Raw genomic sequence first — 17300 nt, 5'->3', positions numbered from 1 at the left:
ACATATGAGGGTAGTGCCAAATAGTGAAGTGATAGCAGGTAGATCGTAATAGGCCTACATGTCACATGAGCCGCATATGAGGGTAGTGCCAAATGGTGAAGTGATAGCAGGTAGATCATGTCGGCCTACAGTACATGCCACATGAGCCACACATATGAGGGTAGTGCCAAATAGTGAAGTGATAGCAGGTAGATCATGTCGGCCTACATGCCACATGAGCCACACATATGAGGGGCGCTGCTTCTTCTCTCCCTCCCAAACTGCATTAAAATGGTGTGTTTAGCGATCAGAATCTCAATTTTTCTTTTCAGGGGAGAAACTCCCGGACACCAATATAGTCCACACCCCTCTCAGAAAATACTTACAACGTCCCTGTAGGGAGTTATTTATAATTTGGCCAGATTGTTTCATTTTCCTATCCCACAACCCCCACACTTTTAAAAAGCTTGATACGCCTCTGAATCCTGGTTATCTAAGCTTTCCAGTGGTGTATGACATTCAAGGGTGTTGAAAACATTTAAAGAACTTGTCGCTAATCCAAAATAATTTATTGAAACATTGACTTATACAGTGGGCATCGCTTTCAAATGACCACTTCATTCACAAGATTACGCTGGGCGAAGCCGCGGTAGAAGCTTTAGTACCACTTTCAGCCACTGTGCGCCGCTCTGCCACTGTACATCGCTTCTGCCTGCCGTCCCTACATAATTGTTGCCGAGTAATCCCAGCCTATGAATTCATAACAAAATAAATCGCATAATTAAACATTACCTCGATTTAGGCTACTTGGGTATGGCTTATTTGACTACACAAAAATCGAAATCGAATTTGCTGTCTACATTATTGTCAGTGTTGGGGTTAACGCAACCACGCAAATCAAAACAGTGGTGTGATAATTGAGCCAGTAGAGAAATAACTGTTCAGAATTAATCTGTAGCCTTGGGAAGGCTTCTGCAGAAAACAATGTTGTTGCCGATTTAATACTATCTGGCGACGTTTTTAACAGGCTACGAATAGAGGCTTAGACAACTATGACCCACGCTTTGGTTTCAGTAAATTAATTTGCCCTACTTCTTGACTGCAATGTAGTCAATTGACTGCTTGACATGTCATTTTTATTTTTCTGTACGATAAACAATTACATCTTCTTTATGCCGCAGAATTACATTCATATTTGGCTGACTGCAGACGCCGCCACTTCCCTCCCCATATTCCAATATTAAGATAGTATAAAGTGCTTTTTTTATAGGCTACTATCATAAAAAAAATAGTTAAAACGAATAGCTATTTGCAATTTGACAAAACACTGGTCCTCATTTTAAGAATCACGAGGGACGATATGAGCCTGTTGCATTTAGTTAGATGTCCGAGTCACACATAATGTTTGAAAACCACTGGCTACGTAATCACAATAATTTAACACCGCGACAGTTGGATAACCTACTTCATCATGTCCCCATGCCTACATTTTTGTGAGTAGCATAGAGGTCGTGTTTAAAAACAATAAAAGTATGGCTCTCCGTTTGGGACATCGAAAACTTTTTTTAATTTTTAATAGACTACCGTCGAAGATGCTGACTTGCAAAAGCCTCGGGATAACACGTTATCTCCACTATCATCAGTCATGCCCCTTGATCAAAGTGGGGAATGAAATAAAAGTTTGATAACCACTGGCTTAACAAGTTACCTGCAGTCCAGAACACAGAATCTATTGCAATATTCTGATGATCGGCGATGATATCGGCAAATGTTTGTTTTCCAAAGGAAGAATTTCACTTCACCATGCACCTTCGACAATACCTGGCCTACCTGGTATCATTACAAACATTATTCTGTCCTAAAACTGGCATATTTTATGGCATTGTGTCATGTAAGTTCGTTGCAAAATCTAGAGAAATGTGTGAGGTGGTCAGCGGGGGACAATTGAGACACACATTGGATTGTGTTATTACTTGAACATTCCACACTATCCACAGCTGTGGTAGGCCTATCAGGGGCAGGAGGATTACTGTCAGCGCCAGGCTTTATATAAAATTCTTCAACAGAAGGCCTCGAATGTTGTCTTGTTTGTGGAGCGCTTTGCTTCCTTCTGTAATTTTAGGCTTCATTGAAAATGAGGGCTTCCTCAATGACCCTCGAGAATAAATAAAGGTTGAATGAATGAATGAATAAATGCAGTCTTGCCCAAAATAAAAGGCATGTGGTTTGCAGCCTACAGTAAATAACAGACCCGCCAGAATGTGCGTTATGATGCTTTTTACGAGCAAGATGTTTTTGGTACCCTCGCGACACTGCATGTTCTTAAATAACAATGATCATCAGTAATATTCGACCATTAATTTGGGTAAATGGGCAAGCGTGACCACCTTGATTGGCTGATGATTGTAACGCGGGCATGATTCCAAACACCTCCCTTACGATGATGAGTGACAGGTCTCAGAATGCGTCAAGCTACACACAAGGACGGAAGATGATGAATAACTGGGGCCGTAGGCTATTCACAAAGGCTTTTATCTTACTACTAGGAGTAGGCTACTCCTAAATCGCACTTAAAGATTTTTTAGATTGGAGTTTTCTCTTAAAGTTATTCACAAAGCCTTTCAGACAACTCCTAAACTAGGGTGAGTCTTACGTGGCTATGGATGACGCCATTACTCATGCACGAGCTTGACTGAAGTGACCACCTTGATTGGCTGACGATTGTAACGCGGGAATTCCAAACACCTCTCTTCCGATGATGACTGACAGGTGACAGGTCGGAGAATGCGTGCGCTACACAAGTAGTGTGAAGGACGGAAGATGATTAATAACTGAATAAAAAGGCCTAGCCTAAATGAATAAAGAGTAAGGCAAAACAAATAGCTTAGTAGCCTAATGAAACATAGGCCTATGGATTGATGCAGTAGTCTACCTTTGCAACATTATTAAATTAATCTGTCACCATATCCCTAGGCTACGTTTGCAAAGAGGAGAACATTTTAATTTGATTCACAATGAAACGTTACATTTCATTTCCATGTTAACAATGAGCAGTTTGTGTTGGTGGCGTTACTGCATCCCTTTTATGAATGCAAAATTGTTCCCTCGCAATTGGAAGCTCCTGTTGCGCATAGGCTATTTCAAAACATCGCAACGTAAAATGCCACAAAAAAGCTGTTTATGAATAGGTCTTAGTGAGTTAGGAGTCCTCTCGACTTAAGCTGTCCCAGACTTAGGTGCTACTTTTAGGTCTAAAATGCTTCGTGAATTACTTTTTGTGAAAAAATTAGGAGTCCTAAAGTTAGGAGTGACACGCCCATTATTTTTAGGAGTTGCTCCTAAATTCGCCAGTTAGGAGCTACTTTTAGCCTTAAAATTCTTTGTGAATATGGCCCCTGAATAAAAAGGCCTAGCCTAAATGAATCAAGGCAAAACAAATAGCCTAGTAGCCCAATGAAACATAATGGATTGATGTAGTATCTTGTAACATTATTAAATTATTCTGTTACTATGCCTACGTTTGCAAAAGAGAACATTTTAATTTGATTCACAATAATGTTACATTTAATTTACATGTTGACAATGATTAGCCTAGTTTTGGTTGTTGTTGGCGGCTATTATTGCATGTTAGTTATGCCTACAATGCAAAATTGCTTCCTCGCGATTGGAAGCTCCTGTAGCTGCATAGGATTTCAAAACCGCAGGTTTGTGAATAGGTCTGTGAGTAAGAGTCCTCTTGACTTCTTTTAAGCTGTCAGAGGTGGGAAGGTGTGATTTTTTGGGGGAAGGGCCGGATTAACTGGGCACAATTGTCTGATGGCCCCCCCTTCCCCCCAGCCAACGTGAATCGGGTGGTTAGTTAATAGGCCTATCGTGAAGATTTTTCCTGCCATCTAAGGCACGAAAGATCTGTGAGGCCAAACCTCACCAAGTAGCTCGTTTGTTTACAACTAACATTCCATTTAATTAAACTGCTTTATAGGCTATGCCGAAATAGTTTTCAACATTTTGAATATTAGTGTCGGGTGAATTGAAATGTTCTCAAAGGAGCCTTATGGCTGAAAGCTGCTTGGGACACCCCCCCCCCCCCTTCCTGCACTCATTGTTTCAAAAGGAGTAATTTTGGCTTTGTCAGAACTGAAGAGCTGTGGACGGCACGGCACGGTATGCCCAAATGAAAATAAATTAACGCAACACAACACAACACAACACCCCGCTTCTCTCGCGTCAGTCACGGACATGAACGAAACACAGAACCCGCTTCTCTCACGGCAGTCACTGACAGTAACCTAGAATAAATGCATGGGGAAAAACACTTCCCCATGACAAAGACATCGTAAAACACTGAAAGTTAATATTTTGTCACTAGCAACATTCATCTGTCCTTTGTCAAATGTATTATGTTCCAAGTACCCTATGCGTAATTCTGCTTCATAAAGTTGAACAAATACATTTGCTTATTTCACAGAAAAATATAAATAGCCAGTCTACAGTGCAGAGTTGGTAAGTTATGGTAGGCCAACTTGCAGTGAACATACAAAGAGGGGAAATTATTTCTCTTGCAGCTGAGTAGCCTCAGGTGCGCCGTGAATACATAAGGCCGAACATGCAAGCGCCAATGAATCGTGCTCTCACGGCAATCAGCAATAAGTTAAACTTAAATAGGTTAACATCACTCTAAGTTCGCCTTCAAGCAAAGGAAAACGATGATTTGAAGACATCTGTTTTAGTTGGAAGGGCAAGGGGTAGCAACAGGGCAACACAGAGACAGGCCATGGCAGGGCTGTTATGAGAGTATTAAAATATGGGATATTCTACGGAAAACATTAAAAACGGCAAGACAGCGGGAAAGTTAAAATAATGCGATAAACACGGAAAAAAGTTGGCATTCATTGTTTCGTCCCCGCACAGGGATTATTTGTCATACTATTAATCACATATGATTATTTGTGAAATTGTGCAAACAGGCGCAACACATTTGAAAAGGAAGGACTGGTAGCATGCAAGCTCACGGGAAAGATTGATTTAAGAATGTTATCACAAAGTGTGTGGTTGTGGCGCTGGGAAGACAATTGGCAGGGAGGGTCATGTCTTTTTAACAATTCTGTCGGAGGGTCATTGAACAATTTCTAGCAGGCAAGAGAGGGTCATGCAACTTCCAACTGAAGCACTCAAAATTCCTCCGGTGGCCCCTTCAATAAATAACGATCAGTCCCTAGATTGCTGCTGGGCTATATGTCTTGGTTCTGTTAACAACTTATTGTCAAACGATAGCCTATCTCATGGTTGCATCCATTACAAACAAACATGCAATGTGAACGTCTGGGATTGGGGAGAGCACTAAATGCTCTACTGAATAAGCACCTAAGTCAAACCTTTAAATGAAAAACACTCTTTAATAATCCAAAAAAAAATAAACCGCTAATGAAGTAAACTTGTGACCATCAAAAAATCGCTTATCGCCAGAATCTCCGTTGATACCAGGACGTAACAGGAAGGCATTTGGCTGAGCAACTGAGGTTAATATGCTCCATGTTTTGTCCAAATGATGACTGTCTATCATCGTTGCACTCGGAGAAAACCGAATGTTTCATTCGTCTCCGCTTTCAATCGTCCGGTTGTACCTACTCAAACGCAGATAGAACCTTATTATTCTAAGGTAGCGAAATAGCGCTCAGCATGATTCATGCCCAATTAATTCCCTGTTAAAGTGTTCGCCTTTGTAGTTTGGTTTCGTGATAGCCTATGATAAACGGCTTATGGCCAAATATGTGAAAAACGTTAAAATACAGTAGGCGATAAACCCAGAAAAGTTGACAGTGATTTTTTCATAATCACTTTGGAGGGTCATAGAAAAATGTATTGTTGGCGAGGAGGGTCACGCCTTTTTGGACTAATGCTCCCCAAACTCCTCCGGTAGCCCCTTTAAATAAATAAATTAACAGTCCCTAATGAAGTAAACTTGTGACCATCAAAAATCGTTTATCGCCTGTAGGCCTAACTCTGTGATAACAGGACGAACAGGAAGGCATTTGGCTGAGCAACGGAGGTTAATACTCTATATTTTGTCCAAATGATGTCTGTCTATCATCGTTACTTTTCGGAGAAAACCAGAATGTTTAATTTGTCCCATGCCTCTACGGCTGCAAACGGGATTCACTGCAGTTAACCAAATATTTCTTTATTAGGGCAGGCATATTTCTGGCTATTACATTATTTCTAAACCAGTCTGCTAAAGTCTGTAGTGAAGTCTGTGTAGGGTTTTCCAGGCTCCATTTCTTTTTTGAGAGACACCCTGCTCACTTGAGCCATCTACCGTTGTTTGGGTTGTTGCAGCGCCTCACTGGAAAAATACAAATTAAAGTCGCACAGATGGATACCGCTGTGATCCCATCGCCGACCATGAAAGTGAAGCTGGCCAATTCGAAGCACTGCCCACTGTACGATGAAAACATACTTTGATTAAATAAGTGTATCAAGTCAGTAAATGAGAAGCAAAAGAAAGCTAATCAAAAGTGTAGTGCAGATCAGTAAAGTGTAGACTATGTGTAATGCAAATAGGATGGTGCTGCCGCCATCATGGAGGCCAGAGCAAAGCCCAGTCAAGCAGAGCAGAGCCCAGCAGAGCAGAGCAGAGCCCAGCAGAGCAAAGCCCAGTCAAGCAGAGCAGACGCACTGCGCAGAGCAGAGCCAAGCAGAGCAGAGCAGAGCAGACGCACTGCGCAGAGCAGAGCCCAGCAGAGCTGTGCATGGCAGAGAGCGAACAACTGGCAGGAGATGTTTTTAAACAGTCCTGCCAATCAGCTGCTGTCTAGACTTGATGCAAAGCCGGGCCTGACGTGTGTGTGTGTGTGTCCGTCCCACAGGCCTGAAACAGCGCTGCCTGTCCCGGATGTGTGTGAAGAAACAGTGATCTTCTGAAGTCACCCCAGAACACTCAAGCATGCTTCATTGTGTGTGTGTGTGTGTGTGTGTGTGTGTGTGTGTGTGTGTGTGTGTGTGTGTGTGTGTGGGGTCATTTGTGCTCACTGTATCTGTGAATCTAAAAATGAAATAAAAAAGAAAATGTACTTTCTTCCACTGTGTGTTTGAGTATTTCACCACACACACACACCAGACAACACACACAAATGCACACACACACACACACATATACACATACACACACATACACCACACAATACACACACACACACAAATACACATACACCACACAATACACACAAATACACACACACAGGTTTGATTTTCTCAGGATAGAGAGAATAATGTTCACACACACACATTCACACACACACACATGCACTCACACATACACACATACATTCACACACACATACACTCACACACACACATACACACACACACATTGTTCTGTGTAATGTGGCCTCTGTGGTGCACCTGGGATGTGCTGACCCTGATGGAAGATTGACCCGACCTTTGACCCTGCCACAGAGGTCTTTTGTTGTGGTTGCTGGTGCGTATGGGAGAGTGTGTGTGTGTGTGTTGTTATTGCTAGTATGTATGGGAGAGTGTGTGTGTGTGTGTTGTTATTGCTGGTATGTATGGGAGTGTGTGTGTGTGTGTGGGGGGGGGGGGGGGGGAATAAAAGGCAGCTCGTCAGTTTGAAGGAGACTCAGTTTGCCAAGAACCAACAGGTAAGACCCAGCAGCAACTGAGCAGTTAAGTGTGTGTGTGTGTGTGTGAGAGAGAGAGTGTGTGAGTTACATAGAGTTAAGTGTGTGTGTGTGAGAGAGAGAGTGTGTGTGAGTTTGGTAGAGTTAAGTGTGTGTGAGAGAGAGAGAGTGTGTCTGAGTTACATAGAGTTAAGTGTGTGTGTGTGTGTGTGTGAGTTATGTAGTGTTAAGTGTGTGTGTGTGAGAGAGAGAGAGTGTGTGAGTTACATAGAGTTAAGTGTGTGTATGTGAGAGAGAGAGTGTGTGTGAGTTACATAGAGTTAAATGTGTGTGTGTGTGTGTTGGAGAGAGAGAATTGTGTGTGTTAGAGAATTCTGTGTGTGTGTATTAGAGAGAGGTTATTGTGTCTGTTAAGTATGTTTTCATGGGTAAAGTAAGATGGAATTATGGTGCTTTTCTCACGTGTGTGTGTATGTGTGTGTGTCTCAGATACCATGTTGCTTCTACTTATGAATCTGCTACTTGGTAAGTGTGTAAATGTGTAAGTGTGTGATATTATCTGAATCTGCTACTTGGTAAGTGTGTAAGTGTGTGCTATTATGTGTGAGGTGCACTTTTGTACGTTATGTGTGTGTGTGTGTGTGTGTGTGTGTGTGCAAGGAAAGATTACTTTATTCTCATAGCACACGCAGGTTAAACTGAAACATGAGAAACTTTTATAGAAATGATACCACGTGCCTGTGGGTGTGTGCATATGAGTGTCATCTATATTTGTGTGAGTGTGTGTTCTCTGTATTCATTGTTTGTGTGTGTGTGTGTGTGTGCGTGCGTGCATGTTTGTGTGCGTGTGTGTGTGCATGCGTGTGTGTGTGTGTGTGTGCATGCATGTGTGTGTTTGTTTGGGTGTGTGTGTGTGTAACTGTTTTTTGCAGTCTTCAGTGCTGGAGCAGAGTTGTGTCACACTGATGACATCACTACAGAACTGCTCATCAGTAAGGATCTTTGTACACACACACACACACGAGGGGCCTGACATTCCAAAAATAATTCCGTGGAAATGCATGGATTCCAGTTGCTGCTACTGGAAGAAACTGGAATCCATGCATTTCCACCGAATTATTTTTGGAATCTGATCCTTATCATACCTGTTCATTCTTACTTTCGCCGCCGACTTATCGTGACTAAATTCAAGATGGCGGTGAATCGGTAAACTTCCTGAAGGTACTGTCTGTATAAATCGTCTTGTAAATAAACTACCAGTGCTTTTTCAAAGTTCTCAATGTCTCGTTTTAAATGTCAGGGCCCTCGGAAGTCTACCAATGAAGTGTGGAGCTACTTTGAGCCTCGTAAATGGTGTAAAACAGTGATTTATTTGCATGGCTAGGCCAATGCCCGAGGCATTGAAAACCTGTTGGTAGCATCGGCTAACTAGCGCCAGATTTCGGAGTGCAGGGGACAAGCCGAGATGAGCTATTAGACAAAAGTTTACACTCTGTATCATGTTTCAACACACTTTAGGTCAATATCACACCAAACTTCTTCTTTAAGTGAAAGTATAGATGCACCATGTCAAATATGGAAAGTTGCTAAGTCCTATTTTTTACTTAAGTTGAAGTACAGAAGTACTTGCTTTTAAAAATACTTGTATTCAGATGTACAAGTATTTGTCCTTTTTAATGTATTGATATGTAATGTGCATTAGGTCATTAATAGGGTGTACGTCCTTTGGTCGCTCATAGGACCTTTAATTCCTTACATCCAACAAAACATTTGACCTATTTTTATAACTTTGCAATTGTTCAAATGGATGCAATAATATAATTTAAATAATTATTCATTCCCTCTTCATAAATCTAAAACATCGTATGTGTTTGTTTGTGTATGTACATGTACCTGCTGTGTGTGTGTGTGTGTGTGTGTTGTTTGCGTGTGTCATGCGTCGCATCGCGCATATGCTTGCGGCGTGCTTGCGTTTTCCCTGTGTGTTTGTGTGTGTGTGTGTGTGTGTGTGTGTGCGCGTCGTGTGCGGTAAAAGCGTCATGGCGTGTGCATCGCGTCGCGTGTGTGTGTGCATGCGTGCTTGCGTGCCTGTGTGTTTGTGTGTGTGTGCGTGCTTGCGTGAGTGTGTGTGTGTGTGTGTGTGTGTGTGTGTGTGTGTGCAGGCTGTGCTGGGTTGAGGTTCTCGTGGCTGAATGACGTGTTTGGGGATCTGGCCAATCTGCTTCTGTTCTCGGCGCAGCTACGCTGTAGCTCCGCCCCCTGCCCCGCCCACCTCAGTAACTATGGATGCCACTGCACCTATCACAACACACCTGGAGAGAGTACAGATCCCCTCGACAGGCACGCCCAAGATAATTATCATACGGATAACAATAATAGGTATGGTTGATATTGTTGATGCAAGAATTGTATTGATGATCGAGACGCGATTGACACACATTGACATATTACAATACCCACAGGTATCTCTCTCACTTACACACATGCACACTTCATTTTGGCCATGAGAGGTGCTTCAGGTAACGTTTCAAAAGCTGGTCAGATGGTGATGTGTGTGTGTGTGTGTGTGTGTGTGTGTGTGTGTGTGTGTGTGTGTGTGTTTGTATGTGTGTGCGCGCGTGCATGTGTGAGTGTGTGTTTGTGTGTGTGTGTGCAGGTGCTGTCTGCTACACAGAAGATGCCATGAGGAACTGAAGCTTCAGAACTGCAGCCGAAGATTTCCAACACACACCAACTTCACCTGCTCCTACATTCACACAACCAGCTGTGGTAACACACACACACCAACTTCACCTGCTCCTACATGATTGATGTGTAGTATGCATGTGGTGATTGTGTTGTAGTATGGATGTAGTGATTGAAGTGTAGTATGGATGTGGTGATTGTGTAGTAGTATGGATGTGGTGATTGATGCGCAGTACGGGATGGTGATCAGGTTGCAGTACGGATGTGGTGATTGATGTGTAGTAGTATGGATGTGGTGATTGTGTTGTAGTATGGATGTGGTGATTCTGGTAGTAGTATGGATGTGGTGATTGTGTTGTAGTATGGATGTGGTGATTGTGTTGTAGTATGGATGTGGTGATGGATGTGGTGATTGTGTTGTAGTATGGATGTGGTGTTGATGTGTAGTATGGATGTGGTGATTGATGTGTAGTATGGATGTGGTGATTGATTTGTAGTAGTATGGATGAGGTGGATTTTCGTGTTGCAGTACGGATGCGGTGATTACAGCATGGATGTGGTGATTGTGTATTAGTATGGATGTGGTGATTAATGTGTAGTATGGATGTGGTGATTGATGTGTAGTATGGATGTGGTGATTGATGTGTAGTAGTATGGATGTGGTGATTGTGTAGTAGTATGGATGTGGTGATTGTGTAGTAGTATGGATGTGGTGATTGTGTAGTAGTATGGATGTGGTGATTGTGTTGTAGTATGGATGTGGTGATTGATGTGTAGTATGGATGTGGTGATTGTGTTATGTGTAGTATGGATGTGGTGATTGATGTGTAGTAGTATGGATGTGGTGATTGTGTTGTAGTATGGATGTGGTGATTCTGTAGTATGGATGTGGTGATTGTGTTGTAGTATGGATGTGGTGATGGATGTGGTGATTGTGTTGTAGTATGGATGTGGTGTTGATGTGTAGTAGTATGGATGTGGTGATTGATGTGTAGTATGGATGTGGTGATTGATGTGTAGTAGTATGGATGTGGTGATTGTGTTGTACTATGGATGTGGTGATTATGTTGTAGTATGGATGTGGTGATTGATTGTAGTAGTATGGATGTGGTGATTGTAGTAGTATGGATGTGGTGATTGATGTGTAGTATGGATGTGGTGATTGTGTTGTAGTATGGATGTGGTGATTGTTGTAGTATGGATGTGGTGATTGTGTTGTAGTGCTATGGATGTGGTGATTGATGTGTAGTATGGATGTGGTGATTGATGTGTAGTATGGATGTGGTGATTGTGTAGTAGTATGGATGTGGTGATTGTTGTAGTATGGATGTGGTGATTGTGTAGTAGTATGGATGTGGTGATTGTTGTAGTATGGATGTGGTGATTGATGTGTAGTATGGATGTGGTGATTGATGTGTAGTAGTATGGATGTGGGGATTGTTGTAGTATGGATGTGGTGATTGTGTAGTAGTATGGATGAGGTGATTGTTATAGTATGGATGTGGTGATTGATGTGTAGTATGGATGTGGTGATTGTGTAGTAGTATGGATATGGTGATTGATGTGTAGTATGGATGTGGTGATTGATGTGTAGTAGTATGGATGTGGTGATTGATGTGTAGTATGGATGTGGTGATTGATGGTATGGATGTGGTGATTGATGTGTAGTATGGATGTGGTGATTGATGTGTGGTAGTATGTATGTGGTGATTGTGTTGTAGTATGGATGTGGTGATTGTGTAGTAGTATGGATGTGGTGATTGATGTGTAGTAGTATGGATGTGGTGATTGTGTATTAGTATGGATGTGGTGATTGATGTGTGGTATGGATGTGGTGATTGTGTAGTAGTATGGATGTGGTGATTGTGTTGTAGTATGGATGTGGTGATTGATGTGTAGTATGGATGTGGTGATTGATGTGTAGTATGGATGTGGTGATTGTGTAGTAGTATGGATGTGGTGATTGTTGTAGTATGGATGTGGTGATTGATGTGTAGTAGTATGGATGTGGGGATTGTTGTAGTATGGATGTGGTGATTGTGTAGTAGTATGGATGAGGTGATTGATAGTATGGATGTGGTGATTGATGTGTAGTAGTATGTATGTGGTGATTGTGTTGTAGTATTATGGATGTAATTGATTGTGTAGTAAAATATGGATGTGGTGATTGATGTGTAGTAGTATGGATGTGGTGATTGTGTATTAGTATGGATGTGGTGATTGATGTGTAGTATGGATGTGGTGATTGATGTGTAGTATGGATGTGGTGATTGTGTAGTAGTATGGATGTGGTGATTGTGTGTTGTAGTATGGATGTGGTGATTGATGTGTAGTATGGATGTGGTGATTGATGTAGTATGGATGTGGTGATTGATTAGTATGGATGTGGTGATTGTTGTAAATATGGATGTGGTGATTGTTATATTATGGATGTGGTGATTGATGTGTATTAAATATGGATGTAGGGGATTATTGTAAGTATGGATATGATGATTGTGTAGTAGTATGGATGAGGTGATTGTTATAGTATGGATGTGGTGATTGATGTGTAGTATGGATGTGGTGATTGTGTAGTAGTATGGATGTGGTGATTGATGTGTAGTATGGATGTGGTGATTGATGTGTAGTAGTATGGATGTGGTGATTGATGTGTAGTATGGATGTGGTGATTGATAGTATGGATGTGGTGATTGATGTGTATAAGATGTAATTGATTGATGTGTGGTAGTATGTATTAATTGATTGATGTGTAATATGGATGTAGATGATTGTGTAGTATGGATGTGGTGATTGTGTTGTAGTAAATATGGATATGGTGATGGATGTGTGGTATGGATATGGTGATTGATGTAAATATGGATGTGAGTGATTGTGTAGTAATATGGATGTGGTAATTGTGTTGTAAAATATAGATGTAGTGATTGATATTTATTAAAATATGGATATGGTGATTGTGTATTAATATGGATATGGTGATTGTGTATTAGTATGGATATTTATTAATATTGGTATGGATTGTGTGGTGATTGATGTGTAGTATGGATGTGGTGATTGATGTGTAGTATGGATGTGGTGATTGTGTGGTAGTATGGATGTGGTGATTGATTGGTAGTATGGATGTGGTGATTGATGTGTGGTATGGATGTGGTGATTGATGTGTAGTATGGATGTGAATGATTGATGTAAATGAGGATGTGGTGATTAAGTGTGGTATGGATGTGGTGATTGATGTGTAGTAGTATAGGATGTGTGGTGATGGATGTATGGTATGGATCATGGTAGATTGATGTGTAGTATGGATGTGGTGATTGTGTAGTAGTATGGATGTGGTGATTGATGTGTGGTATGGATGTGGTGATTGTGTAGTATGGATGTGGTGATTGATGTGTGGTATGGATGTGGTGATTGTGTAGTAGTATGGATGTGGTGATTGATGTGTAGTATGGATGTGGTGATTGATGTGTGGTATGGATGTGGTGATTGATGTGGTAGTATGGATGATGTTTGTAGTATAAGTTAATTTGATGTATGTATGGATGTAATTGATTGATGTGTGTAGTAGTATGGATGTGGTGATTGATGTGTGGTATGGATGTGGTGATTGTGTAGTAGTATGGATGTGGTGATGGATGTGTGGTATGGATGTGGTGATTGATGTGTGGTATGGATGTGGTGATTGATGTGTAGTATGGATGTGGTGATTGATGTAGTAGTATGGATGTGGTGATTGATGTGTAGTATGGATGTGGTGATTGTGTAGTAGTATGGATGTGGTGATGGATGTGTGGTATGGATGTGGTGATTGATGTGTAGTATGGATGTGGTGATTGATGTGTAGTAGTATGGATGTGGTGATTGATGTGTAGTATGGATGTGGTGATTGGATGTAGTATGGATGTGGTGATTGATGTGTAGTATGGATGTGGTGATTGATGTGTAGTAGTATGGGTGTGGTGATTGTGTAGTAGTATGGATGTGGTGATTGATGTGTAGTAGTATGGATGTGGTGATTGATGTGTAGTATGGATGTGGTGATTGATGTAGTATGGATGTGGTGATTGTTGTAGTATGGATGTGGTGATTGATGTAGTAGTATGGATGTGGTGATTGATGTGTAGTATGGATGTGGTGATTGTGTAGTAGTATGGATATGGTGATTGATGTGTAGTATGGATGTGGTGATTGATGTGTAGTATGGATGTGGTGATTGTGTAGTAGTATGGATGTGGTGATTGATGTGTAGTATGGATGTGGTGATTGATGTGTGGTATGCCTCACTAAGGGACCACAATAGAAGGTAACCTCAGGGCTTTATTGGGTTATCCTGTCTTTTTATGGTTCTAATGTGCAAAGCTGTAAAATCAATCAATCAATTTAACCACAACAGGAGTCATATTTATTTGGTGTGGCCCCCAAAAGACCCAGTGGGTTCCTATCTGGCCCGTTTGGGATGGAAGTTGATTAGCCCTGGATTGATTGATTAATCTGATTTCTGTTCTTATTGGCTCATGTGTCTGATTGATTGATTGGTTAATTAATTAATTGAACAATTAGTTGATTGATTTATTGATTGGTTAATTGATTGATTGATTGGTTAATTGATTGATTGGCTGATTGGTTGATTGATCTGATTTCTGCTCTAAGTCGCGGATGCATCTGACTGGTGTGAGGGAGCATTCTGTGATTGCGACCAATCTGCTATCAGCTGCTTCGCTAATACCTCCTTCCAGCCTGACCTGCACAACCACTGCCCAGGTACACACACACACACACACACATATACACATATCAGGGCTCCAGAGTGCGACCAATTTGGTCACATTCGCAATTTTTAAGGGTGCGACTAAAATTTTTCCTGGGTCGCACTGGTGCACCTAATGTCATAAGGTTGAGCGCCTAGACTTTATGGCGGCCTTACATTGTACGATTTTGGTCTGTTTTCACAGTCGGCAACTAAATTTCCAAAGTCGGACAGAAATCATGGGAGTTGTACTGGAATTGTGGCACTCTCCCGTCAACTAGATCGTTAAGCGTAAGGTGCCAATCTTAGCGGTTTTAAGTCAGTCGGAGTCAGTCCTTTTCTAGTTTTGTCGTTATGACAATATCAAACATGTTTGATATTATCGCAAGTCTTTCTAGTCGTGGCTCATGCAAATAGTGATGTGAACTATGAAAACCAATAGTGACCTCTCTCCAACACCAAACAGGAAGGGGCAAAGTAGGCGACAGCTGTAGCTTATATGATTATTTGTTATTCTTATAATATTGGTCATTTCTTATACATATTTAGTCGGCTCTTCCATTTGACAGAACAACTCTATATCGGTTAGGGATGTCACGCATTAAACAATGCTGCAGAAACACGAAAATACGACTTTGAGTTTAGTAGGCTATCATTTCAATTCCTGTTTATCAATTGCACGATGGGTAATAATTTAAAGTAATCTAGTTGCAGTCTTGTAAATAGTGACCCTGCAAGATCCCTAGTCATTGCAAAATCATAGTCTGTGACTTAAAACTAGAGATGCACCGATATGGAATTTTAGGGCCGATAACGATAACCGATATTTATTGGTTTGTTGTGGCCGATACGATCTGATAACCCGATAATATTACTCTTGAAAAAAAATTGTGAAAAGTGATTTGGGGAAAGCATTTAATGAGCATAATTTTATTGCAGTAATTTTACCTACCACCAAATGATGGACAGAACTCATAATAGTCCTCAATAGTACGGCAGTCAACATAACAGTAGCCTAGCCCTACAGTATGTGTGGCTCCTTTAAGTGAACCTGACGTCAGTGAATTGCGAAAGTGAGTGGCTAGAGAGTTTGAATGCGTTTTCATTTAGGACTAAACTCTCATAAACGGCTCAGCTTGGAATAAGCTACAGTATAAGTACCAAATCAGAGTTTGTGAGGGAAACTTAGGTTTAGTTTCAACTGGCGGGTAACTGAATAAAGCTGCAACTCCTCAGACTGTATCTTATGTCCGTCTACTCTGTTAGCTAACAACCTGCTACAGCAGAAATGAAAGGCGTTAGCCCGAAGGTTTAATAACTTATTATGATGACCTGTCTGGAACTGAAGCCACGAATGGTTAGCATATTTCTATGTAATAATACAAAACCCAAGCTAAAGTAATGCAAATATAATACTAAAACACAACTTAGAACTAGGCCTACTTATGTACTCGTCCCACTAACGAGTTTGTTTATTTGTTTCTCCAACCAGCGCACCCCCAGAATTGTCAGACCTAAATTTAAGACTTTTTAAGACCTTTTTAATACCACTTCAGATGAAATTTAATACCTACATCATGACCCATTCGGATAGAATAAATAATATTAAAGGTAAGATTAAACCTCAAATAATTACTATTTACAAGTGTTTGAACATGCCAACATGAACATGACAGCAGTGCAGTGGCAGCGCAAAGATTTGTCACCGCAGTAGTAACGTGAATGAGGGCTACGTTTATATCTGGTGACGATAAAAGAGAAGCGCCAGAAGTGGCGCTTCGCCTTTTTATTCACGCTTAGACGAAAGCATTCTGGGGAAATCTTTGTTTATATGAAGACGCAAGAGTATGTGATATTCGATTGGATATGCATTCCAGACCGCTGGGTGGTGGTGTGATAGAACCCCGCGTCACGCCACAGACATTCTAATTTGACAGTTTAGCCAGAGAGGTAATCATGATCTTTGGTTTAGCCGTTTAGGCGGAGACGCGACCCGGTCGCCTTCAAACTCTACACTCTGGAAGGAGTCTTCAGATTTTGCGTCTTCAAGCCCCGATGGCGGGTCGCCGTGTAAACGAAAGGCACTTATGATAAAATATTTTGTCGTCTTCCTTTCGCTAATCGTTCTGCGTTATAAACAGCCCCTGAATGTCCTGCTTCATGGACAAATTTACATGGAATAGAACCTAGTTGATTTCAGGGATTAAAGTGAAAAAAAAACTTTTCAGGCCATAAGTCATACATTGTTCATATCTACC

At 41.2% G+C, this 17300-nt stretch overlaps 2 protein-coding genes across 3 annotated transcripts in view; both read left to right on the top strand.

Moving 5' to 3' along the window:
- LOC125284270 (HERV-H LTR-associating protein 1) overlaps nt 1-6975 on the top strand; it is a 69030-nt gene extending 62055 nt beyond the window's left edge. For both annotated transcript variants that reach the window (XM_048228154.1, XM_048228153.1), the window contains one exon: nt 6846-6975. In XM_048228154.1, coding sequence (XP_048084111.1) covers nt 6846-6892 — 47 coding nt within the window. In that variant the 3' untranslated portion in view covers nt 6893-6975. The remainder of the gene's footprint in view (nt 1-6845) is intronic.
- Nucleotides 6976-10510: 3535 nt separating this feature from the next.
- oc90 (otoconin 90) overlaps nt 10511-17300 on the top strand; it is a 41909-nt gene continuing 35119 nt past the window's right edge. The window contains exon 1 of the mRNA XM_048228210.1: nt 10511-10557. Within this exon, the coding sequence (XP_048084167.1) occupies nt 10511-10557 (47 nt within the window). The remainder of the gene's footprint in view (nt 10558-17300) is intronic.

Source organism: Alosa alosa, chromosome 19 (assembly GCF_017589495.1).
Source record: "Alosa alosa isolate M-15738 ecotype Scorff River chromosome 19, AALO_Geno_1.1, whole genome shotgun sequence".
NCBI lineage: Eukaryota > Metazoa > Chordata > Actinopteri > Clupeiformes > Clupeidae > Alosa > Alosa alosa.
This window is presented reverse-complemented; position numbering and strand designations above follow the sequence as displayed.